At 36.3% G+C, this 27,264-nt stretch overlaps 1 protein-coding gene across 1 annotated transcript in view; it reads left to right on the forward strand.

Annotated features, from left to right (window-relative positions):
• The window catches only part of QKI (QKI, KH domain containing RNA binding), a gene marked incomplete at both ends in the record, with an annotated part of 154,399 nt that overhangs the window by 18,314 nt on the left and 108,821 nt on the right, over nucleotides 1-27,264 (forward strand). The window contains one exon of the mRNA XM_081997930.1: nucleotides 21,907-22,049. Within this exon, the coding sequence (XP_081854056.1) occupies nucleotides 21,907-22,049 (143 nt within the window). The remainder of the gene's footprint in view (nucleotides 1-21,906; nucleotides 22,050-27,264) is intronic.

A 27,264-nucleotide genomic window follows, 5' to 3' on the forward strand; every position in this document is an offset into this window, starting at 1 on the left:
TTTTCTATGTAAATTTCTATATTATTTTCTGGTCATGGGAAAACCATGGCCTAACTTGCTTGAGAAATGTGCAGTAGCATTTATAACCTTGTTTTATGTTATGTTAATTTTTGGAGACTGCAGTAGTTTCAAATGAACACATTAACTGTATTTCCATGTTTTGTTGTAAGGGGGACCATCTTAAAATTCTTATTTTACTGCAGGTAGGCAAGTTCAGATGTATACAGACATCCAGAGTTACCTGGTACAACTTATACTCCTGCTCCTATGCTTTTTATTGCCTTCTGACTGTAAGTGTTCAGAGGCGCCCATTCAATTAGGAAAGGCCAAGTACAGATCTTGGGTAGAGCTGAAACTGAAATGTGTATGCTGAGATAACAGAGAAAGATTATTTCCAACCTTTTTACTGCAAAATAACTGTAGGGTTTTTTTTGTGTGTGTCTTTTTTTAAATTACTGGAAAAGTTATGGAAGATGATTTTGAACTAATTTAGCTCTGATGCAAAAAGGAGATTCTTGTTTGAGAAGGTGTCCCTGTTACTTCCTTTCTGCTAATTCTGACATTCAGTGAATTCTTCAGTGATCTGTTTGAGCTCAGTAACCTGGAAGAAAGCTAATCAAGCAAAAAAGAGAAAATGTATGAATAGTCCTGCTCGATCAGTGAGCCGAACTGGCTTACTAAGGCACAGGTGGTGAGAAAGATGTTAAGGAACTCTGCAGCTGAGAGTGAGAAGATAGACAGTGACGACTTCATTTTTCAGCAGCAGTGTGCTGTTAAGATTAGTAACTCTTCTTGCCCTTCAAGGGAAGGAGAAGTGGTATAGCAAGCCTGACTTTTCGGAGTAATGCTCTTCTGATGGTCCACACTCCTGATTTCTTTAGAACTTTTGTGTATAATTTGGGATATGCAGTCTCCTTCCCCTACAGTAGTGAACATTTTTGTAGTATCATAATTTTTCTCTATTCTTTACAGATTTCTTAAGAACTGTATTTCTTTTCTGGGATGAATGGTGTGCTGCCTTTTTAATTATGCAATTTTTTGCTTCTGTAAAGGAGAGCAGGGAATAATTTCATGCAGCTCACTGTGATAGCTCTTTGGATCTTCCATTTGGTTAGGATTAGCCTTATTTTCACTGTTGGTTCTTCCTGTTGATTAAATACTGTGTAGATGTAAGCTTCTGTCTTTCCATTCATCTTTCTTAAGGTTCAGATTAAAACCAAACAAACACAAAAACCTAAAAAACCCAAAAGAATGTAATAGCCTTTTAAAAATCGTTGCAAGTCATGTTACAACTAGTGGTAAGATGTAACAAAACTGCCGGTAGTAACATTTTACTCTCAGTACAACCTATGATTAATGCACTGTTTTCTTCAAACACTCTGGTGTAGATCGATTTTTCAAGTTAATTTTTTCCTGCTGGCTTTGGTTTGTATTGCATATATCAACACAGAGCAAATGCCCATCAAGGAAAGAGAGGAGGGTATTCTAACTTCTTGTCACTATTTCTGTGTGTGGTGCACTTAATGAGCCCGTATGGTCTATTTCTAATGACAGTGATTACACTGGCATTTATCCCTTGTAGTTGCGTAAGTTCATGTTCGCAATTTGGCAGTATTGTCTATATTATATCAAAAAGGGGTTTCCTTTTGCTGCCTTTGATTCATCCACTGTGGTCTTGGAGCAGGGGAGGGCCACAAAAATGATCAGAGGGATGGAACACTTCTGCTATGAAGAAAAGCTGAGGGAGTTTGGGTTGTTCAGCCTGGAGAAGAGAAGGCTCCAGGGAGACCTTATTGCAGCCTTCCAGTACTTAAAGGGGGCTAATGATAAAGATGGGGACAGAGTTTTTAGCAGGGCCTGTTGCGATAGGACAAGGGGTAATGGTTTTAAACTAAAAGGTGGCAGATTTCAACGAGATCTAAGGGGGAAATGATTCACAATGAGGGTGGTGAAACACTGGCACAGGTTGCCCAGAGGCAACCCAGGTAGATGCCCCATCCTTGGAAACATTCAGGGTCTTCACCTTGCGTTTCAACAAGGGAAGTTGGCTTGGTTTACTTTCCTTATACCATTCATCCTATCTGATCTTCTTTATCTGTTGTCAGAACTGTTTTTTCTTCTAGGTCTCTCCTTGTAACCAGATATAGTACACTGACTACTTTCACCTCATTTTTCTACTTCCCTATACTGATACCTACATTATAAGCTTTCAGAAAGAGCTTTTTCTTGAGATAAAGCAAGAGATTCTTTGTACAGTGCCCAGTACAAAAGGTCTTGATGTTGTTATAACCTGCAATGAAGACACTCTGTGTCTTTTGAATTTCTTATTTATTTAAACTTTGATGTGTGTTCTGTGCTACTCACTCTGTAATAGTAACCATTGTTTTATTTTCAGCATGCCCTGTTTGTGTTTTCCATTGTGTTTCTTTAGGGGTGCTAAAATTCATTATTTTTTAAATGTTGTTGTTATGCTACTCAGAATGATGTGGACTCTTTTTCTGGATTGTTACTGTTGAACCTTCGTATAATATGTAAGAGATAACATAATTTTTTAAAATGCAAATTACTTTGCATGTAGCATTGGTTTTGATCTGCTACATTTTATATTCCAGTCCTCCTGAAGAGTTTTGATCTATTCTAACGTTTTATAGCTTTCGTAAGTATTGTTTACTGCAGCCTTACCATTCATAGTTTAGCTTCTATTTTGCTTTGTTTACTGCATTTGTGAGGCTCTATTTTCAGTTTGTCCCTAGTAAATACATATCTTGGCATTTGTCATTAAGGAAGACTTTTAAATATGGCATCTAGTCATTCCCAAGTTCTGGAATTGATCTGTGAAATATGATTGTGGACTGAAATCTGTTAAAATGAGAATTAATGTCTTTTGAGAAATCTTTATGAAGAACTTAGAAGGCAAATTTTTTTTGTTGTTCTTAGTATTTCATTGAGAAGTTTTTAAAAACAAAAACATCTTCTTGCTCCCTTAAAACTTTTTCTTTCATGTTCTTAACCACATGTGTTAGGAGCAGCTTATTTTGGAAAGAGGATATTGTTTATTTAGTACTATTTGCTTAAGAACTAAAACATTGAGGTGGGGATGTGAATCTGTAAAATTAGACTTGCCTTTTGGTTACTTTTCTTGCGAGATTGGAAAATGAAGGGAAGGAGATACGAAACTGTGTTTGCTTCCCAGTTTTACTGATTACTGTTACTTCTCTAAGTGGGCAAAACTCAGTTTACTGAAATCTAGAAACAAAGTAAATTTCAGTAAATTTCTCCAATGAAAGCTATGTGATTCACAATCTTTAAATAATTTGGTGAAGTCTTAGTAAAGATGAGAAGTAGATTACTTAAATACACTGGTCTCTTTCAATCTCACTGCAGAATGTGCTTCTATATTGATACCAACTGAAAACTTTAATTTAGGATCTCTTTCCAGTACTGGAAATTCTGAAGAGGTGTCCAGATATCTAAATAATTTGCTTTTCCCCCATCATCATATAATCAGCAATATTTCCATACTTCACACTACCTAAAGGGGAAATGTTGCAGGTGACAGAGTTTGTTCTCCCCCAGTTTTTTTTTTAAATTTGCTCCTTGAGGAGTTGGGGCATCATGTCAGCCACTTACCTAAATGAGTGCAAAGCCCCCAATATTTATGTCCCCATTTGAAGTGCACAGCTACAATTTGCAGTTTTGTAATTTTTTTTTTTTTAAATTTTGAGAGGAAGTTGATACCATTAACGCTGTTGCCTTTCAAAGCTGAAAAAATACACCAACCAAGATGTTTTCATTCAACACTGATCACATCAATGAGGGAAACAAGTAGCATTTACTCACATAAGCTTTTCCTGGCAAGCTGAAATGTATTCAGTATGCATCCAGACTGTTTTGATTAGTAATTATAACTGGTGTTACTGGTTGTATTTTTGGTTCCTTGCTACACCGTGTGGGGCTTTATAAACTTCACCTAGGGTGCTTGTTGGTACTTTCAAGAACACTTTATGGTGTGATAGTCTGGTTCCATTTTATATAAGAAAAAGGTGTTGAAATGAGTTTTTGAAGTGTCAGTGATGGATAGAGAACCCAAAAAGCTCTTCTCTATGCTCTTCTGTAGGGTTTTTCCTATTTGTTTGGTGGTTGTTTCTTTTTTTTTCCTCCACAGCATAATGTAATTGAAAGCAGTCAAGCTCTTATCAGATGCTCTGCAGGTCTAGTGGCAGGAGGAGATTGACTATTTGCGTATGCTTTTTTCTTTATCCTTCAAAGATGATTTCAAAAGATAATTGTTTCCCCTTGCAGCCAGTATGTGGGAACAGGTGGGTGAAAGAGAAGAGTTAGAGGGAAAGAGACAGAGACTAGCAGAAAATATAAGCCTGAACGGCTATTTCCTGGTTTTCGTCTGCTTTTATACTCAAAGCTTATAAAAAACTTTTTTTTTTTTTAATTGTGGGAAGAGAGACTGCAAATGAAGGCTGAGGCAAAGAAATAGTTGAGTAACTCAGCCTTCTCCTGATCTTTTGTTACTAGTTTGCCAGTCTTGCTTTAAGCGGTACTCTTTCTTTGACCTTCCTTTTCTGGCTGACATACCTATAGAAGGTATTATTCTTTATTCTTATTATTCTTATTATTCTTTGTGTCCCTTGCCAAGTTAAGCTCCAGCTGTGCCTTGGCCCTCCTGACCCCACCTCTACACAACCGGGCAGCATCCCTGTACCCATCCCAGGATGTCTGTCCCTGCTTCCACTGCCTGTGCATTTTGTTCTTGCCCTTTAGCTTGCCCAGCAGGTCTCCACTCAGCCATGCTGGCCTCTTGCCTTCCTTTCCTGATTTCTTACACCTGAGAATCAAGAGCTCTTGCGCTCTATGGAAAGCGTCCTTAAAGATCTGCCAGCTCTGTTCTGCTCCCTTGTCCCTGAGGGCAGTTTCCCAGGGGGTCCTATTGACTAATACCTTGACGATCTGGAAGTTTGCTTTCCTAAAATTCAGGGTCCTGACTTTACTCTTTGCTTGCCTTATACACCTCAGGACTGCAAACTGCACCAATGCATGATCACTGCAGCCCAGGCTGCCTCCAATCTTAATGTCACCAATTAGCTCACCAATGCACTGGTGACAACCAGGTCCAGTATCACATCCCGTCTGGTAGTGCTGTCTATTACCTGGTTTAAGAATTTATCTTTCATGCATTCCAGGAGTCTCCTGGATTGCCTACAGCTCGCTGTGCTACTTTTCTAGCAGATGTCGGGGTGGTTGAGGTCCCCCAGCAGGATCAGAGCCTGCGAGCGTGATGCCTCCTGTAGCTGGAGTGAGGTGGCTTCGTCAATAGCCACCCCTTGATCGGGCGGCCTGTAGTGGACATCAACCGCGAGGGTCCCTTTGTTGCCTCGGTCCCTGATTCTTACCCATAAGCTTTTAACCTGCTCATGACTATTCCTGAGAGACAGCTCTTCACACTCTATCCATTTCTTGACGTAGAGGGCGGTGCCTCCGCCCTTCCTTCCTTCCTTCCTTCCTTGCCTGTCCCTTCTGAACAGCCTGTAGCTATCAATAGCTGCGCTCCAGTCTTGGGATTTGTCCCACCAAGTTTCAATAATGGTTACCCAGTCATACCTTTCAAGCAGCATGGTAGCTTCCAACTCCTCTTTTTTTTTTTCTCTTGTGTGTGTGTGTGTGCGTGCTATGCTGTGTGCACTGATTTAGAGGCACTTCAGCTGGGCTGTTGGCCATGTCACCATCTTAGAGGAACGTCCTTTAGTTCCTTTGAGGTCTTTCTCTGGTGCAACAGGCCAAGGACCCTCCCTAGCACCCTGTCCCTCTAACCTTGGTGTGTCATCCCAGAGCTTGTGGGATATATATAGCCTGATACTATCACCCTCCCCCTTCAAGTCTAGTTTAAAGCCCTGTCAGTAAGTCCTGCTAGCTTGAGAGCAAAGACCCTCTTGTTTTGTTGTTTGTGTTTTGTTTGTTTCTTTTTCTGCGGGGAGTTCTCCTTAAGATGCATAGGGTAAACCATGAAACAAAATTCACATAGTGCCTTTATGGGCGGGCTGGCAAATGTCAAGTTATCTTTCACTGTAGTTTCTGGTACTTGAACGCTATTGCACTGAAAAAAACCATACTGTTAGTATGATACTAGTAATCATAGTACTTTTAGTGCATAAATTAAAATGCTATTTCAGTCATCCAGAATATAGTTGTATTTCTAAAGTAGTATATGAATTACGTAATGTGAAGCTGCACATATGACCTTTGGAATATGCTGTACTGTCATTTATCTTTGAAGTAGCTCTGATACAACTTACGATTAAGGTTGCACTATATATTCCACTAAATGACCTCTTGTGTTGTATGTAGCTTTGCAGAATTACCTAAAACTTCTCATGCCAGGTGTGTGGTTTAGACTGAACTACACTGAAAGCTTCAACTGAAAGAGTGAAAAAGTTTTTAAGAATGAACGTAAGGGAAAAAGTCGTAGTATTTTAAAACAAACAATGCACCTCTTAAAAAAATTTGCTCCGAGAGGTTGCAGAAGCGAGTGCTCTTATCATTTTGTCTAGCAGTGTGCCTAGATTCACATGAGACAGATCACAGGTTTGCATTTAGCACTTAAATGTCCAGAAAGACTATCCTGCTGAGCATGTGCTGCACCGCCATCCAGTTTCTCTTGTTGAGCTACCTTACTGTGGATAGGCATGCTCTCCCCCAACCTGAGGAGGCCATGTAATGGCAGCTGTTTGTTTCTGTGGCTCTGGGGAATGGACTTGAGGGAATGGACTCACTTTCCTGTGTTGTGAGCAATTGCTTTGCTTTCTTCTGAAATTTTAAATTTTAAGAAGGAAATTTTTTTTTAAATTTTTAAAAACAGTCAAGAAGACGCTGAGTTCGTACCAAAAAAAGTCTGATGCAGCCATCCTTCATGGTTTGTGGACTGTTTGGAGGTATAAAGGAATGTTGGGTAGGAACTAGAACTGACTGAAGCATGGAAGGAATGAAGAATCATATCTTCCATAGGTTAAAAAATGGGACTTGAGTATGGAGAAAAGACAATTTGAGTAGGAGAGGGTTTGGGACAAAGAAAATTGGCAAAAGCATATGTCTACTAGAGGAAGCTTCTTTCCAGAGCCTGGAGTAAACCCAAAGATTTAGAGTCTTGCCATGTCTTTGCTGTCAGGAAGTATAGTGAAACCCAGAGGCAAATTGTCTTATTCCTCTTGTACTGTTGGACAGTATCTTCTGCTGTCAATTAATACCTTATGTCATGTAGCAGAGGTCTTTGAATGTAAAAATGCCAGCTTAGCTGACTGGTTGAATTTAGCAAGTTGCCAGATATGAGTACAACTGTTTTGTGGTGGTAAAACTGATCCGTAAGATGCATACAGATGAGATCTTTCAGGCATGTGATGTTTCTGACACTGGGGGATCTTGGGCAGCAGTTCTCTGAACTAACTTATTTTTTATGGCAAAGTAGTAAGGACCAGACCTGCCTCTGTGAAAGATGCAGTATCGTACCATCTTGCTACTGGTTTTGAGTGACTATCACAGGTGACTTGTAGAATAATGATGACCTTATTAAGGAAACAAGGGATAAGTAAGGAAGAGGAAAAAACGATCATACTTTTGCTTCATGAATAATAGTCACAATTGTATGAAAACTTGTCAATTATCCTAAATACATTGGTTAACACATCTGGGATTTTGTTATGCTGTATATGCATATTGTGTTGGATTTTGCTGTCTTAAAGTAGATTTCTTGTAAAAACGAAGCAAAATCCACTAAACAAAAATTACCTGTGTAGACAAGATTTATTTCATAAAGGGTCTGAATGCTTATTAAACAGACTCTTGTGCTGTCAAGTACATTGTAAAGTAGTGTTTCCTTTTTTGGTAAAGTACACCAAAGCATGCTCATAAGTATATTCGGTTTTCAACTTAAGTTAAACATATGTACTGAGTGTTTTAACAAATACTCAAAGTTGGGATATGGATTTTAGAATCAATTCTCTCAAGTATCTTGGCGGGGTGGACACAAACACATTTGCAAGCACTCTCTTCGATTTCTTTATGGTGTTTCATGAGATTGTTCATAAAGGTCTATTTCCCAGAAAAGTGCAATTCCTTCAGGTTTAGTAGAAAGTTTGAACAGGAGAATAAGGTATAGACCAAGACAGTGTATATTTACTTATATAGAAAGAAGCATTGTGCTTATTCTTGAAAGTGATATCTTATTGATGCATTGTCTCAAGGGAGGGCCTAAATATCTGGTAATAATAATTATTGTTACTGATCAGTAATAATAATTGTGGTTTAGAAATCTGAAGAATTATTTTAATTAATAATGGTATTTTTGCTATGTATTTTGGAATCGGGTATATGAGAATATTGTCACAGTTCCCAGGATAGTTACATTGTGCAAATCCTAAAAGTGTCAGTAGTAATTCATCAAGAAATACTAACCTTGTCACATTCCTGAAGAAAGTGCAATCGATGTCTTCTGAGGAAAGGCTGTGGTTTTTGTTTTATTAGGTTTTAGTTGATTGCTGTTGTGACAGCCTACATAACCATGCCACTTGGGATCTTATGGCAAAGTACGTAAGTTACCTTAGCCATACCTGTGAAGTGATGTACTTTTATGAAGATATCTTCAAGGTAGTTTTGACTTGTATTGACTAAAATACTCCGAGAGCAGTTTTGATTATGGCTACCTCACCTGTCAAGGCAGATCTGCCTAATGGGGGCCTGATGTTACATGCGAATCAACTACTGTGTGTAAAATGGAAAAGGAAGGATGATTGAAAGGCCAAGCCTAGTCTTATTTTATTCTGATTACCTACAGATGTAAGAGTAGTATTGCTAACCAAATATTTACTACTGTTAATAGAGTAGGCAGACCATCTGCAGTCTCATTATTCTTAGTGAAAGCTCCATTATAGTTGAAGGGAATGAGTGTGGTTCTGTGTTTATCGAAATAAGAATCCACCTAATAGAGCAGATAAGACTATAGTTTTTGGAAAGTGAGTATCTGTTTATCATGTGAAGGAGCAAAAAGACTCAATTTACCTATACCTCTGATAGCCAATGGGATTTTGTCGTAGTATAAAAATAGTCTCAGTTGAGGTTTTTTGTAGTTGAAGAGCTTTAATTTTTCTTGAAGGAAATGAAACTTTGAAAAATAGGCTAAGTATTTTTTAACGTACCCAACAAATAAGATTAAACACTCCATTCGCTATGTGGAATAACAATAAATAAAATAGGGCAAATAACAGCTAGTACCTTTCATTGCAGTAAAAGAAACCAAACTAGCAATGTTCTTGTTTCTCGCTTTATCAGAGGTTGATACTTGGTGGTTGATTCTCTTCATTAAAGTTTTGCTGGCTGTGCATGTTTAGAAAAAGTTAGTTGCTGTGCTGATTTCCTGCCTGCTGGTAATGTGTCGAGTCAGATGGCTGAACTAATGCATGGTACAAAAGGATGGATCACAGTAAGATTAGTATACTAATATGTCTCCTCAGTTTAACTTATGTTCAAGTCTGGAAAAATACTCAGGTTTAGTAAAAATGACAATTGCAAACCACCTATTTTTTTAACCTTTAAGTTACGCCTCAGTCGTGTAAGATTTAGTTTTCTTGTTGCCAAGTTTCAGTTCCCTGGAGAACCATGTTTACATAGGTATATTTATCTTTTAGAAGATTATTCAGGTGTATGTATTTGCAGTGAATTCAAGCACACTTTTTTTCTTCTAGGTTGATGAAAAACAAGCAGCTTTTCAAAGCTGACTGGTTGGTTATCTTTATCACTTCAATGTGAAATTGAAGTTGTTTAACAGTTGTAATGGAGGAACTCAGTGACAGTTTTAAAGTAGTGCTATTTTCTGTATGTACTACCTAGCATAAACACAAGCATTTTTTTATCTTTTCAACGCCTTGGTTAAAGTCTTTAATGATGTTACTAAAATGTATTTTTCATATATAAATTTCTGTTACTGATTTTGGTTGTGTAATAAATTACAGCTTTACATTATTGCAAATTGTACTTATTAGCATGTGTAGTGTTCTTAATGGATTCTTTTTAAAACTGTTGTTTGAAATAAAAAACTTAATCTTATTGTACATATGATAAGCATGGGTCATACAGCAGTTTGACAAACCATCTGCATACAGAATTATTTTCTTCTTGGCATGTGACTTGTCTAATTTGTTGTGATATGAAGACTGTCTTGGTAAGGAATTTCTATCCCAAGCTATGTATCCTATATGTTATCTGAAAACTGGTTATGTTTTGATTTAACAATTTTTTTTCCCCACCAAAATCATAATTTGCTACGGTGGGTTCTTCCAAAATTATGTGTTTCAATTTCAGAATTTTTTTTTTCCTGTTACATTTACTTGTGGCCAGTTCAGATCTATTTAATTTTACAGCACATGTTGCCTTTTTAACTCTGCCACCACTCTGGTGGCAGTTATCAGTGTATTGATAACAAGCAAACCTCTCCCCCACCACCACCCCTGCCAACCTCTTTATTTTTTTCCTGTTAGTGGCTGTCTGTCTTTACACGATCCAAATATCCTTTCATATCTTCAGTATTTTTTTCTGGATGAGGACAACCAAAATTGTATACAGCATTTTAGCGGAATTATTCATGCAATTCTTCCGTTCTTTATTGAAAATACCACACACAGCTACATCAGTTAAGATATTTGCTCTTCCACTTCTGTCACTGGTTGATCCCTCCTGGTCAGTGTGTGATTGATAACAGGATTTTGCATCCTGTCAGTGTCAAACAGAACTTTCTTCATTGTGGGGGAACAACCTCTTAGTTTTGCAGCCTTAACAATTCAGAATGAGATTCCACTTCCACTAATTCACTTTTAGAGATTATTCATGTCACCCTTTCAATCACCTTCGGTCAACCTCCTTTTAGTTCTACTTTTAGCACAGCTGTTGTCACTTTGTTTTAGCTTATACCTTGAAGAGCTTTTCTAGGAATCACCATTTCTTTAGTTAAATTCCATGCAGAGTGTTACACAGTAAACTCAGTTTAGCACTGCTGTGTTTCCTTAAGCACGCTCATAGTTGTTGTGTTAGCCTAGCACAGTCTAACTTTGGTAAACTTGTATGCTTTACAGACTTTCATGATGGTATTTTAAGTTGTTCAACATTTCTGAAATTTGGCATAGTAATACAAATGGACTAATGTGTCTGGAGTATGTATTCTTGAGCTAAATTTTGGAGGCTTTTCCTGCGTGAGTACATGTTTGGTTATTGTACTTCTAACTCAGAGTTTCCAGTTTTTCTCTTTCCAACATCCATCCGTCTGTTCAGATCATTTTGCTAAGAAGTTCCATACTTCATCAAAGTCACCTGTTTTGAAATCTAAGCATAAGTAAAATTTGTTTTTTTTCCTGTTTGTTCAAGGTTTATAACTTGATTTGATGGCCATCTCCTTTGAAGTCATCTTTCCTTACTAAAGCCAAATCTAAACCAGCTTTGTATGTTGGTTCATCAACAATGTAATGGATAAATCTATCAGTTTATCACATGCAGGAGTATTTGACTACTGCTGTATTAAGAATTGATGTCTCTGCTAATTCAGCTTTGGAACTTAATAAATACAAGCTAAAAGATATGTTGGACATGTATAATCTTTTTATCACAGATGGGTAATACTTAATTTAGGGCTGTAGTTTGGTCAGGTGTGTTATCAAATTGCGTAAGCTGTGCTGTTGCTTATGTATTTGGTTAAATAGAGATTTGTGATTAGGTAGAGATTTTGTTTATGTACTGCCTAACTCTGGGAAGTCTTCCAATACTTAAAAGTTAGTTTGAAATTGCATAGTGCAGCTTGATAATGTATTTAATGTCAGAGCAGTGCAGTAGTTACTGTTTAATGTGGTAGATGACTAACTTGTCAATGTTGGTACTTGTCTACCAAAAATTGTTACCTTTTTAGTCTTGTGAATAAAATGCTGATGGAGCCAGGGTAGGGCAGTGTGTAAAACAATACTGTGTGATAGGAGTAGTGTGTTTAAAAGTGGGATTGTATTTCTGTTGTACGTGACCAGTTAAAAAAAAGGTAAATTGTGAATGAGAGGAACTAGTCAGTCCTATTCAAATGGAGTAGATTCCAGTTGAAGTGATGAAAGATGTCAGGTCAGCCTCTTATGAAGTAGTATTTCAAAGATGTAGAAGCATTGCTTTTACAAATACTAGAATAGCTTTGTTTTGATACGCTAGCAGTCAGAATTAAAGGTGATCACTTTATAACTACGTCATTTGCTTATGATTGGATATGTTTGCTGTCTCAGTTTTTGGTGTTTCATATCTTGCAGTATTAGGTAAATTGCTGGGTTGATAACCAACGAACATGGCTTTTTTAGATGTCACAGGTACAAAAACTTAGTGCCAAAATCTAGGTTTTTATGATTATATTCTGATTGTCAGCATCTTAATAGCAGTATAGTATATGTATTTTTAATAAAGAATGCGTAACATTAATTCTTCATGACTAATCAGCTAATGCTAATTAATTTTTTTTCCCTGTAACTCACTAAGTATGTATGGTCCAGATATCTAGGTTTTTTTAAAGTATCATGTGATCACTGTGTGCATATACTGTAGAAGATTCAATTTTATGACAAGGAAAAGACCATGTTAAAAACTCACAGAAGACATTCTATATGCGTCTTCACTTTCCAACAATTCCTGAAATACTTTGTTAGCTACAAAGTTTTATGTTCTCTCAGATTGCCTTTGTATGTGGAAGATGTGGGCAATTTGCTTTGGCCTTAAAACAATTATTAAAATAGGGAGAAGACCCCCATGATGTTACTGTATTAGTGAATAGTTAATTATTTTGGGGTGATCACAGAAGTAAAAAAAAAAAAAAAAAGCCCTCCTTTCATAAAAAAGGAGTGTATTAACCAATGGAATGTTTTCTTGTAATTGCTACTTGTGGAGAGTGGTTGTGGATGGTTTCCAAAAGATTGAGAAAGTAACCTCCATGTGCTTTACATTATTCTTTGTAAATGGTGAGTGTTAAGATGCACTCTTGGAAAGCAGGAAAGAATCTAATGGTGCCGCTATTCAATTCTTTCAGGTAGGTTTTTTTAAGTAGTTTTCACTATTTGATTTCTTCTCCGTTCCAAGAATAAACAAAACTGAAATTTAGATGACTTCATCAGAATTTTAATTCTTCCCTAAACTTCAAAACCAATTAGTTTGGAGGGTCTCAACCAGGAATTTGTTTAAATCAGTTTGATTTAAAGGTTGTAAAATATCATTTTGCCTTTTACTTTTTTAGGCACTCCTTGCATATACTGGTGGGATAGCATATGGTGTGGGACTTTGCTGATACGTGGGGGATTCTGATGTGAACTAGGCTATTGTTTTCTGAAGTGCTCAGTATACCTTTTGGAGAATGTCCTTCTGGCTTTAACTGGAGAGTTTCCCATTACATGACTTCATAGTTGTTCAACATAAATACAGTTTATTTCATATGCTGAAGATACCTGTAGAAATTGGACAGTGCTTGAGACTGTTGTGAACGGATTGATTTAAGCATAGGGAGAATGGAATAGCGCCTGGGTAGAGAAGGTCTATTGCAGATCAGCCAAGCTGCGTTGTTCACAAAGAGCAATTTCACCTGAGGAACTAAAACCATGGAAATTCTGTCAGTTCTAGCTGATATTATTAAGCTGATGTTTTTAAATAGCAACAAGTAATGTTGTTTAAATCTCATCGAATGGATGGCTCCCTTCATTTTTCTGTTCATGATTAGTATTTTGTGCCAAATTTTATTACTGCTGGTTCTGCATAAAAGATATCCAAGTCATTTATTATTATGGTTAGCTGCCAAACATTTGATTCATGCTACTGGGTATGGAAAAAACAAACAAAAACCTCCAAAAACCAAAAAAGCACCTTGATGTATGCCTAACTGTGCTGCTTGCAGCTAAGTATTTGGGGGCAACTTGCTGCTAAACGGAGCGAGAGTAGAGGATTTTTGAAAGTGTAATAATGAAGCCCAATAATGAATATGAGCCACCAAATCTGCTTCAGCAGTCATGCTGTGCTAATGGACTTTACTAGTGGAAAATGTTTTGAAGAGTTTGATGTTGTTAATCTAACCTATGTTGTAAGAAAATTTTGTAACTAGCAGAACAGTATGTGTTCATTTACTTTAACTGAGCTACTGTGTAAGCTTGATCTAATGTGGAGACTTAACATGGAGATGAATACTCTGGGTTCACTTTCCTGATTTTTAATGTTGACTTTTAAAACACCTAATTTTACTTGACTCTTGAGTTTAGTTTAGTTGTACTGTGTTCTGTCTATCAGCTGATTACTCACCTCAAGAAGCTTTGTTTTACAAAGATACTCATTTGGATGTGGATGGGTAGTGCATGTCAGTTGCTAGATGATTTTAGCTGAAGATACCAAGTAGACTGGTGAAAGGCTTGTTCAGCTGGCCTCTTAGGAACTTCTAAACTGATTTTTATGTTAAAGAGTTCTAGGTTTTTTTTGGAGCATAGTACTGGGATATGAGGAGACACAGGACTTCATACCAAATGTACAATTTTTTGAGTTTACTAAGAAAATGAGGAAACTGTATTTAATCTTTGTAAAGTGAATGCAGATTGCTGCTGTCAGATGTAATGCGGGATTGATGGGCTTTTGATCGGACCTTTTCTGGCTGTTCTTACATACCATCATATTAAATAACGTAAATGCAAGTTTTAGTAAGTGGAAACAAATGCATGACTGTGCTAAATTTGCCAGTTAATTATGTCAGAGTTCAATGTCATACTCTAAACGAAAACTGCTGATGTATGAAAAATTGTCAGAAGTGGACCATGTGTTTTATCAGCTTTGATGCTTGATCATGTTTGTCTAACTTTTTAATTTTTTTGCTCCATTTTGGTTTCTGAAGGAAAGATGATAGGAATCTTGTTTGCCTGGTACTCAGGCGTTTCCCTGATTAATAGCAGGGAGCGGGTAGAGTAAGTGCTTGCCAACATTTTAGTCTGTACGCTGATGATGCATGCAGGGTACAGGTCCATGTGGCACAGTATTAAAAACGACTTGGTTTTTTGCTAGTGTTGCTCTTTCTGCTGCATCAGCAATAGTGGCAAACAAGCATTGGTGTGAACAGTGAAGACTGTTAAAATTGTGATGCATAAAAACAACTATTTCTTTGCCAAGTAAGCATACTAAAGCTGCTAGATTAGAAAACACTAGAGTTGCAATGTTCCACCGATAATAAAGCACTTAAAAGCTCTCTGTTGACATTTATACAAAGAGAACAGATGAGTATGCTCTATTTGGTTTTGAAGTCAGTTTGATGCAAACCTTGCAACTGCCCACAACAGAAGGAGTTCTGCAAGCTCTTCTTGCAAAAAGAAATGACTGGATTTTGATACCGAGAGTGCTGACAAATTGCTGAAAGTGCGGCCCACTTATCATTGGACTGACAGTTTAATCATTGAAAGTGTACTTCTAGATTGGACTCAGAAGAACAAAGGAGAAGAAACTAGAGTTTTTCCAAGGCAATAAAAGATGAATTGAAATCTAATGCAAACACTTCTTTTTTGTGACACTGCTGCATGACTTGTACACCATATTCTCAGTGATGGTATCCAGAACTTACAGATATTCTTTCATTTCTTCTGAGAGAAAGTGTTATGCACCAAATTGATCAAATGGAGTGATGCCACATTGTTTTGGTGCTTGTTTTAATTTTTTATAATAAAGGCTATATTTAAATTTGGTATGTGCTGTGTCAACAGAGTTCTTTAGGCAGGCGTGAAAAATCAGCACAGCACTCATCTTGTAGCTTAAGCACATCCTCTGTATTAGCCTTCAGAACGCTTTATATATACAGGTGGTTATAATCCACCTGTCTTTAGAGTTTTTTTCGATAAGAGCAGAACGTAATAGTTCTATACTTTTCCTGCTTTTTTTCTTTCCATTCCTAGTTACATGTTTTGCGTACTTTGTTTACAGTATTATTGGATGCTGTTTGAAGAAAACACTGTGTATTATATAAAACTAACTGGTATCAAGTTGTAGTTGCCTAATTGGTGGGTAATGATTTGATGGAACATGGAATGGATTATCTGCCCGGATAAACCCCTCCATATTCAGTGGATTTGGATCCTTCAATGTGGTAATTGTATGTCTGTATGTAAGAATGTTTGTAATGTTTGTTCACTCATTTGGGGACCTATCTGATTGCAGAAGAATTGGAAAAAAATGTATCTTGTTGTTTGAAAGTACCTCTTAAATTCCTACATTGATGATCCAGCAGCAGTTGTCTGCAGTAAAAATGTTTTAATAAAAATGCTAACTTTTTGCATCTTTTTTGTTGCATTTCACATTAAAAAAACACATTAAACTTCTTAATAGTAAAGAATGAGAAGAGACTTGACTCAGTTGTTTTCCCCACCTCAGCTCAATGCCTGCTGATCTCTTGAGTTTGAGTGAACTTACTAAAGTAATCTCTGATAGACAGTTATTGGAATTTTTCACTTTTCAGAAAAAAATCATTGTGGCAATATTGACATTATTTATACCTGGTTTTAGTACCATAGTCTGTAAGAAATTTGTTGTAAGAATTAACTTTTCCTGTCAAAATACATAAAATTAATGCTCTGTGTGTAAAAAAAAAAAAAAAAAAAAAAAAAAAAAAAAGTGTCATTGATATTTTGGGCATATGATTTGTGTGAGAAAGTAGAAAACTGAAACTGAATGTTCTATGCATTACTGAGATCCTAAGTACTGTGTAGATTTTTAGCTATATGAACATAACTTTTTCTCACCATACTTCTGAAATTTTTAACTTTAAAAAATTTGCTCATAACTTTTCTTTTTTTTTCCCTATGGGAACTAGCGTGTGATTGAGAATCTTTGAGAGTGTGGTGCTTTGCTTCCTTTAAGGAAGCATGCTGACTGATGTTCTAAGATGGTTAGTATTATTCTGAATCTATCGCCGATTGTGGCTACTGGTTTGTTACACCCCTATTTGCTGTATATTGTAAAAATTAAGAATGATAGATAAGTTGCTCTTCTGTGACAGATAAACACATCTTATTTTCATCAATTTAAAGAATTAAATTTTGTGTGCATTGATGGCTTAACATTGAGTTAGACTTTGGAAAGCAACATAGGCTGAGAGTGGCATTAGTTTAGCTCTGTTCAAGTAGCTGTAGCCATTGGAGCATATTGTTATTGTCAGATGGTTTGGTTCAGTTCTTCAGATTCTTGGTTCTGGTTTAAACTGCAATGAGGAATGCGTTGGTTTAAAAACAGTGTCCAAGTCTGCTCTTCTTTCAAAAGAAGTACCTTTAGAATTTAGAAGAAACCTTCTTGATGAGAAATTCTAAAGCTGTGGGCACTGGGGATGAGGGTGGTTTGCAACTCTGAAAGTGATGGGAGAGGAAAAATTGGAACCTTTTCAATGATTTTCTGCTTTGGATATGCTTGCTGAGTGGTTTATGTAAACCCGTTTTACATTGTAATCCAACAGTCTTAAACACATGTACAGAGTCTCACTCTCTCTAAGGGAATCATTGACAGCTGAAAAACAGCAACTATTTCTTGGTGGTTATAGTGTGATGACAAGCATTCTTCTGAATGCAGTCCTTCTTATGGTCAAGAGGGAAGAAAACCTTATCGTTAAGTGTCGTGAAGAAATCAAAAAGGTACATCTCTGTAGGCAAATGTAATCAGTATAAACAGTGTGTCCTTCTTCAGATCATATGTTACAGAAGTGTTAGAGAGTTTGAAAAATAATGTCTGTAGATGAAGGAAACAGAAGATTACGTTACTTGCACAATTTTCAGGGACAGATGAAGAAAAATGTTCTCCTGGACCAAAATGCATGTCATTGCCACCATACGTGACTATGTCATGCCATGTTAAGGTGGAACAAGATAATTATATTGAAGCTAGATGGTCTTTTTTGCGTCTATTCCTCCACTGCCCTGCTGTGAGCAAGTCAAATTTGTCACTTACTGCTAAACTTATTAGTTACAATGTACAGGCCACAGTATTGTTAAAGGTGAATAATGTGGGTCTTGAAATTCTTCATGAGAGTTTCTGCTTCTTTGTACAGTAGAGATGGGTATTTAGATTACAGAATCATTAGGGTTGGAAAAGACCTTTAAGATCATCAAGTCCAACCATCAACCCAAGAGTCTTTCCAAAGGGAGGCCTATTACTGCATTTGCAGAGCTCACAGGTTTTAGAGGTGTGGTGAAGCTGCTGTATGCTTTTTTTAGCCATATGTACTATTGTAATTAAGTATCTCTCCTTACTAACTCTCTTTTCTATCCCTAGAGTGTTATACAACTTAATTACCACTGCAGTGTTAAGATAGAAGTAAAGTAGTTAGAAGTGTACTTAGATGTTCACTTTGAAAGCTTTCCTTGTTTTTAAATCATTTGGCTTTTTGTGAGGTACATGGTGGAAGAATTTGTAAAGAATTGTAAATGCGGGAGGAGCTAAAGCCTTGCAAATGAACTTGGGAAGCGTGATTTCATAGAGGACATACCTAAGAAGCTTTTGGGAAGGGAAGACAAGACATCTGCTTGGTGGTGTTTAAGAAATGATGTGAAATAAATCTAAATAAAGGGCTGTTTACTTGAGTTCCTCATATTTTTAATGATATGTGGATTCAATAGTAAAACATAAAAAGGTATGCTTTGAGGATATGACCTTCCTACTTTTGTACTACTCCGGTCCTCAGATTTTTAAGTATTTTTTAAGTATTTCAGAACAGAATAAAATAGATACTTGCTAGAGGTGAAAGGAGAGTAGAGCTTTTAGCTTTTCTAACATGCAGCTGGTGAAGCTTTCTGGAATCTTACTGCACTTCTGATAAACTCTTGAGAGGTGTGCTGGAAATACAGTAGCAGATAGTTCTGTAGATATACATAACTGCTTAAAGTGAGTGGCGAAGTTGCAAGATACTCAAGAGACTGGAGGCTTGAATTTAGTATAATGGAGATGGTAGAAGAAAGATTATGTGATCAAAATTCAGTACTTCTGTATGGACTCTTATTGAGACCCAAGAGGGGTGATTAAACAAGAGGCAGGTATGTGAGAAAACTGCTGTTAGTCATAAAAGAGAAAAAAAAAAGTCTTGCAGACTTGTAAAAATATTCAGCAGAATCTGGAAAAAAGGATTAAGCAGATACACAACTCTTATTAAGTTATGTATTTGGGAGAATGCTTGTGGTCAGCTGGGCTAACAAGTTGGGAAGGAAGATAGGTTGTGTTCTAGCCATAGTTAGGAGTGGGAGATAATGGGTGAACTGGAGGTTTGCTCTAATTATTTTTTAATTTAAGCAGTAGTCCTTCAGTTCTGCCAAATACAAAATAAGTGAAAAGAGAGGCTCCTAGATAGTGTGTTATACAGAAAGCGAGTTTGGAGACCTGATCAGCAGTTAAAGAAAAACTGGGAATACATGCTTGTTATTTCACCTGTTGCTTCTGGATGTTTTGTCTGAGGTTTTAGGGAAAGTACCTAAGGCAAGAGAGAAGACAAAACTCCAAGAAGCAGAAAAAACAGTAGCACTTGAGGAGCTGATGATAATGCTGAGTTGACGTAGTTGACTGTCCCTGTTCTGATATTTATCAGTGTTACCAGTGGCTTGAATGTAGAGAGAGAAGATAAAAACCTACATATGCGAAGAAAACAATTTCAGGTGTCTGGTCCTGTAGTGGAGTAGAAAATCCTGAGTTGGTACGTGTCTTCATTTTATATAATGTTTGAGGTGTGATGAGTGGCTTAGGTTTCACACAAGCTAGAATTCAGTGGTAGTTCTCAAGTCAGTTTATCATACTATCTATGTGTATGTGTTCTGAATGTTTGGCTCTGCAGTGTCACAAATGTGATGTATGAGTATTTGCAAGGGAAAGATTAAAATAAGTGTTCTTTCTGTCCTGTAAAAACTAGGCTATCTAGTGTTAGTGATGATATTCTACATGAAATATAAAATTCAAAATTAATTTTTCAGTGCAACTACTCTGTAGCTGCCAAATATAAATAAAAATGACCGTCTTGCTACTTATGCTTCAGTACTTCAGCAGAGTGCCTGGCTTGTTTCAGTGTAGTGTTAAGTTAATGGAAAATCTGAAGATAATGAAAAGGAAACAAAATCTGCCAGATGATAATAGTATGTGTTCAGAGAGATGTGCTAAAGAATTTCTTTATATACTGAAGCCAGTGTAAATACTGCTTGTAGTTCTGAGGATTTTGTGTCTGTTGCCAATATTGTCAGTGTAGCAGCAGCTGTGGATTTTTTCCTTGATCTATGATTATATGATGACGAAATTTGTGTTCTCCATTCTAAACAGGCGTTAACCACCAAATCATTATATAGTATACATGATTGAGTACATCAGTTTCCAGTGCAGAAACAACTTATTCTTGAATATGCAGAGTAAGTTTGCTAGAAATAGACTAACTCGTCTGAGATTTAGGTCTGCTGCGTTTCAGAGATTCATTGGTTCTGATGCTCTCCCCCTCCCCCCTAGCTTTTCAAGTTGTGAAATCTCAGCTAGAAATAATTGGCCAGAGGAGAAATTGATTATGAAACAGAGGTTACATTAATCTCTTGTCTGCTGCTAGAGTTTCAAGTGACTTCTCACTTCTGTGTCTTCCTGTAGTCAGATGAAAACATAAAAGTTCTGTTTTCGGTTTCATTTTAATTCTGAAGATTTTGAAAGCAGCTGTAACAATTCTAAGTAAAAGACTGGAATTATTGATGTAAGTTTTTGCTTTACGGTCCACACTATCATAAATCTTAATGCTTTGGGAACAATGCCTGTTTAAATGTTAGTTTTCAGTTTGGAACTTGGTTAATACATTAATTTTAAGTAATTCTTAAAGTAATGAAGTTATGAAATGTGAGTGGTTTATTCTTAAAGCAGCAATTTAAATACCAGTTTAACAGTTCTAGAAATGAAATACAAGCTCTTGTTAAATACATTTTTTGTTTAAATAAAAGAAAGCTTTGGGTCTGTTCTTAGGTTGTTACAGTTTAGTGAAATAGACCTGGAGTTGCATCAAATTATCCCCTTTTAACTACCTTGTTTATAACTACTCAACTACATCTTGCAAGTAAATACTTCAAGGTGTGGGTAATACAGGTGTAATTGGTAGAAACAGTACTGAGAGGTCTACTTGTGACATTCTCTGATGCTGTCGAGGAGTTTTTCATTACTTTGCAATGAAGTAGTAGGACTTTTGGATGTATATAGAGGTTGCCTGGGTCTCTGATACTGTAGTTGTCTTCATTTTTTCATTATCTCACTGGGGGTAGTCAGTAGAACAGTATTTACTAGTTTGTGGTCACACCGTGTGCTCCCTTGAGTTGTCAGATACCTCATTGCTGAAAGAATGCACCATTTCATTTCCAAATGCTATAGTTAATCTCATAACTGGCAAACAGTACTGTATAGATTTATTTTTGTATTTTTGTATTTCTTATTTTCAGTACAGATTTCAAATTTTTTTGCTTTCTAGATGCTTTATTATAAAAATAATCCAAAAGAACTGTTCTTATGCACCTTTTAAATGATATGAACAATCTTGCAAGTGTTCTAAGGAGCTGCACATAATTTTTACTTCAGTAGCTGAATTGCATAAACAGAATGAGTAGGTAGCAAATTTACAGACATGAAAAAAACATTTAAGATGGTGCTGCAATTAAAAAAAAAACAAAAAACCCCACACAGAAAAGTAAACAAAACCAGAGTAGATTTTTCTTTCAAGTTACGATGGTGCTCATGGAGAGGAATAAAATGGCATTAAGATTTGGGAAAGATTAGAAAGAGAAGACTGTCATGCTAGATTATAATGTTACTGTATTTAATACCTAATATACGTTTTTCCCCCCACAGAAATTAGCAGAGTACGGAAAGACATGTATAACGACACATTAAATGGTAGTACGGAGAAGAGAAGTGCAGAATTACCAGATGCTGTGGGACCTATTGTACAGTTACAAGAGAAACTATATGTGCCTGTAAAAGAATATCCAGATGTAAGTATATCTTTTTAGTCCCTAAATTCTTTTTTGATCCTTGTGGTTGTCTTTAAATGTAAATTTCATGTGATGCTACCCTTGGATCACACTGAGTTGTTTTTGACAAGGTACTTCTTAGGGAAGCAGTGTATGTTCCACTTGGTATCTTGATTTGCAGTGAGTGTGAGTGGAAGAAGGTTGTGTTAAATACCAAACTAGTATGGCTTGCAAAGCTGTAGATCCAAGATGTGTATTAACGTGTTCATTCAGTACTGTCACTCCTGAGACACTGTGTAGTGAGTTTTATGAGGGAAGTAGTTCTTGGGACAGTGTTTTTTTCCTCTTAGTATGTCTAAAATTTGGTTGGAGAATGCTTAGAGAGCCTTTAGAGACCTTTTGAAGACTGTACTTAATGTCAGTTTCTGTTTGTCCCATACCTGTGTAACCAGTTTTGTTGCATATAGAAATGTCTTTTTCTTGGGCGGTTTTTTTGCCCTCTGTCCTCTGCCTCCTTAAGCAAAGCTCCTTGCTTGCATGCCAATGTTAAGTTCTCCATTGGGTGTTCTGTTCTATTGTACATATACCTTTTTGAGGGAGAAGGGTTTAATTTAATTAACTAGAAGATCTATTTAGAACTCCTGTGGTCTGAATGGTTTCTTAAAACAACTCAGGGAGAAATAGTCCTGTCAAAATCTACCCTAACCATTTTCATTGATCACTGACAAAATAAATTGTGTTATTCCTCCATAACAGAATTTAGAGGTCCTGTTGCAGTGGAGGAGTGCAGGGTTCAAGTCAGGCATTTGCACATTGAAGTGGTATAAAGTGGAAGAAAGTACAAACCAACAAAAAATGGCAGTAACACTTCTGTATTTCTGTGGCTTTCCTTTGTATCATTAATTAGATTAAGCTCTCCAAATTAAGCTTTATTATTTTAGTGCTGCTTAGAACATACAGGCCTCTAAAAACCTCATTGTGCCATACTCCATTAAGAAAATTAGTGCAAGTCATTATTCAGAACAGAATATTTAGACAAATGCCTCTTTTCCCTTTTCAGTTTTCACAAAATTGTTCTGTTGCTTCTGGGTTAAAATACCTGCACTGGGAAAAAAGTGTTCAAAGAATTTGCATTGGCAGTAAGGACATCTCTCCCCTTCCCTTCCCTTCTTCCAAATTATGGAGATGCATATATGTACGCATATATATGTGCATACTTATCCCCACACCAGAAAGAGTGATTCTTTTGAAACTCCTTGGAATTACAGATTTTTGAGAGGAACTGTGCTATGCAATTTTTCTGTACATCAATGTCAGTAGCTCTGTACTTAGATATCTGTATATATCTTAGAGTTATACTGCTGCTTGGCTTTTTAAAACATAGCTTAGGTGTTGAAATCTTGGGGTTATAACTTGATAATGTATCCTTTGTGAAGTTGCCTTAGTTACCAGTTGTAGTTTTTACAGAACTTGATGATTACTATACCAGGATCATGAGATAGGAGGAATAAAAAGGGGTTGGATTTCCTGTAGTTATTATTAAGATTTTCTTCTAGTAATCAAGGATGTAGGACCTTAGCTTTTCACTGCCAGTTAATTATCAAATACAGTATAAATAAGCAGGAAAGACTTTGTCTCTAGTTACTGTCAAAACACCTTGTGTAACTTTGGGTGTACGATTTCTCTAGCTATGGCTAGCTCTTTTCGTGCCTTCAGAAGGATGCCCTTGAAGTGTCCACTAGTTTATTTTAATAAACTCTTACAAATTGAGAAGTTGGCCAGAGTTGTGATTTGCATGCATGTGACCTGGAATAAAAAGGTAATTGGTCCTTATGAGATGATGTGAAATGTTTGCTAGAAAATGTACGGCTTTACCACTATGGTGGTAGCCAAGCCCAGCATTCCCCGTGTGCTCCTGCTTGTGTTGTCTGTATTTGTTCCTAGCTACTCAGAATGGTGTCTGCACAGCCTCAGTAATTGGCTAAGCACCTACAATATACCACTACGTACAAAAAAAGCTGTGGTTTTGTATGTAGTTCCTTTCTAAGATCTTTCTGCAGGTTACAAATTAAACAACTTGCTTTGTGTTCAGGCTAGTACAGTGTTCAGAAGGTCTGGAGTACGGTCATTCCAATTTGTCTTGAAAAAAACCCTGTAAAATTCACTTGTAAAGATTAATTTCACCTGTAAAGATAATTTCATTGTCATCACAGTGTTACATGAAACTTCTTACTCATATCTAGCAATTGATTTAGTTGTTATCAGACACAGGGAAGACATGATGCGCAGATTATCAGAGTGAGTTTGTCAGACAAACCCAGTTAATTCTCTCTATCGCCATCATTCTCTTCCAGCTGACAATCTTGTATACTTTATAAAGACATAAAGATGCATAAACTTGAAGATTATTCAGAGAAGAGTGACCAGAAACTGTTTTCTGGTGTAGATTTAGTAATATTTTTAACAATGTAAATTGAAAATTATCAAAACTTCTTATGATATTTAATAAACCTTAGTCTGGTAAATATTTTTTACTCAAAATTTTAAGCATATAGATTATGCTTAAAGTAGTGAATACTGAATAGTACCATCGTATGTGCAGAATCCTAAACTAACTGTGAGGCGCAAAAATAATGATCTGCCATAAGTTTAAACAAACTTAGGTTTTATGTATGTATATATAAACATATATATGTATATATGTATAAAAGATGAAGCAGTAAATTTTCATAGCCTACATCACTTCAATACTACTGTTTGCTTTGAGTACCTACACAGAGGAAAGAATATATCAAATTGAATTACAAAGCTAAAATAAATAAATATATAAAATCCCCAATAGTCTCTCAACAATTTAGTTTTTTGTGAATGCACTTTTAGTATTTTTTATTCTAAGACCGTAGTTGGTGCAAGGTTCAACTTTCAAAAAAATCAGTTGTCTGAAACAGCCTGTAGTTTTTAAATGCCGACTGTGTAGAGTCTGCATTTCTACTTCTGTACTAGTAAATGGAAGATATGCAAAAGTCTTGCTAAGGAATAACTAATTTTTTGTGTATTGCATTAATAAGGAGCGTTTTTCCATGATGTAATCACAATCTGATAAATTGCATAACTGTTTGGGGTTGTCTGGCTCATTGTATTTTCCATTGGAAGCTACAGTAATGCCACTGTGTTTACCTGTATGTATTTTCTTCTAGTATCTTTGGAAGGCGTTAGATCTTTATAGAAGCTTTAGTCTTAAAACTGAGAGTTCAGCTTTTCTGAATCACGTACGTGCTCCTGAAACTTGAGAGAGAAATTGTGCAGAAGACACCCAGAAGATTAAATTCTAGTAGTTGTCCATAATTTTCCCTTCAGTTAAAAACGTGATCTCTCTACAGTTAAATCTTTGTATGCTCCGTTAAGTCTTTGGTGTTACAGTTTGAAGGCATTTTCAATTCATGGAGAAATATGTTCCATCAGAGTATAAAAAAGTAAAAAGAAAAGTTGTGAGGAAAATTATTGAGCTCTTAAGAAGCAGAAGAATGGAGGATATGCTGTTGTTTGTGGGTGAATATTTAATAGTCTTTAGCATTTCTTATGCTTCAGATAAATGATTAATTTTCTTGAATTTCCCTGAAGAGCTGAGACTAAACTTTATGTCTGATATCAATTTAAACAGTTTTTGGAATTAGTACCTACAAATGTTGGACTGAATAAATGTTTTTCTATTATAATCATGGCTTTATTATTAATAAGTACCCTGTTAGCTCTGATTAATGTGAAATTCTCTGTTGGAACTCTTCTGTGCCTCTTCAGTAAAAATGTAAGAACTCTGTAATTATCGCATCTAAAGTAGCGTGTCCTTTGAGTATACTGAAGCTCAAAGGCCAGCCGTGATAAACAGCTTGTGCGTACTTCCTGACCATTTTAGTTAAAACTGTTTAATTAGTACAACAGAATGATGAACACGGGGATTCATTTTACTATGGGGAACTTACTGACAAAATGTTTAAATCCTTTTTCAATTTGGTAATATCAGAGTTTAATGGCATCCCTAATATGGATTAGGAAAATGATAACATCCTCTTTATTTATTGTTCTGATTCTTTTACTTAAGCTCTTCATTCCCTAGTGGTAAACAGGGAAGGAGGCTAAAAGAGCTGGCCTTGTTTACCCTTGCAATAGGAAGAAAAGAAAGAATATAACTGGTCTCTAAAGAAATTTGGGCTACAGAGTACCAGCAGGGCTGAAGAAAGATTTGGCAAAAGGTCAACTACTTATACAAGTACAAATGTACTTGAAATACATGAAAAAACTAAAATAGTTTGATTACTAATTTCCAGTCTGAGTGAGATATTTGGAAAAACATTCTAGTAGAAGTAATGTGAGCAAAAAAAGTTAATTTTGAATGCTATATATTTACGAGAGGCTTTACGCACTCTGGTTGCAAATGGTAAGGGAATGGATTCATTGAGAAAGGTCCCCTTTGTTTAGACGCTAATAAAACAGAGACATGCTTCAATATGTGTATGAAGCTTTTTTTACCCTTTCTGTCTAATGTTTTATTGGATATCCTTCTGTTACTGACCATCTGATTGACCTTTTGAAAGATAAGTTTCTTTTGAGCCCAGGTTCACACTCAATGACTTACTTCTTTTTGGTAGCACCTTGCTGAAAGATGACATACATTGTCATAATTTTGTTCAGAAGTAAGCCTGTCAAATCTCCCCAACATGTTTGTCCTTGGAGACATGGAAGACAAATGTCTGGAATACATGGGAGATAAAACCCCTTGTCTTTGAGTCTCCGATGGTAGTCTTGCAGGCTCAGCATCAGTTCAGCAGTGCCAATGAATTTGGTCCATATCTCATCCTTGTGAGAGCTATTTCTTCACCATTTAACTCTTCAAACATTGAGTACAATTAAGTTAGGTGATTACCTTGTTACTTATCTGTTAATATTCTTACTCTCATTTAATGCTTACTTTCAAATTCTGCTCTTTAACTCTTTGCAGATACTATGCTTTTTGTGTGTATAAATAGATTAAAAAAGGAAGGCGGTGGAGGTGAGACAAGTAAAGACTAAGTAAATAGAGCTTGCTTTGGCTAGCGACATAATATTTTTCAAAGTAAATTTGGAAATCTGGGAGAAGAAATTAGTTGCAATACTGATACACAAGTTGAACATATTTGTTAGGATACCAGTTTGTTATGGTGATGCTTGTATTAACTTCTTCAAATTAACATCATAGATA

This window comes from Phaethon aethereus (genome assembly GCF_964289735.1).
Source record: "Phaethon aethereus genome assembly, chromosome: 3".
Taxonomy (NCBI): Eukaryota; Metazoa; Chordata; class Aves; order Phaethontiformes; family Phaethontidae; genus Phaethon; species Phaethon aethereus.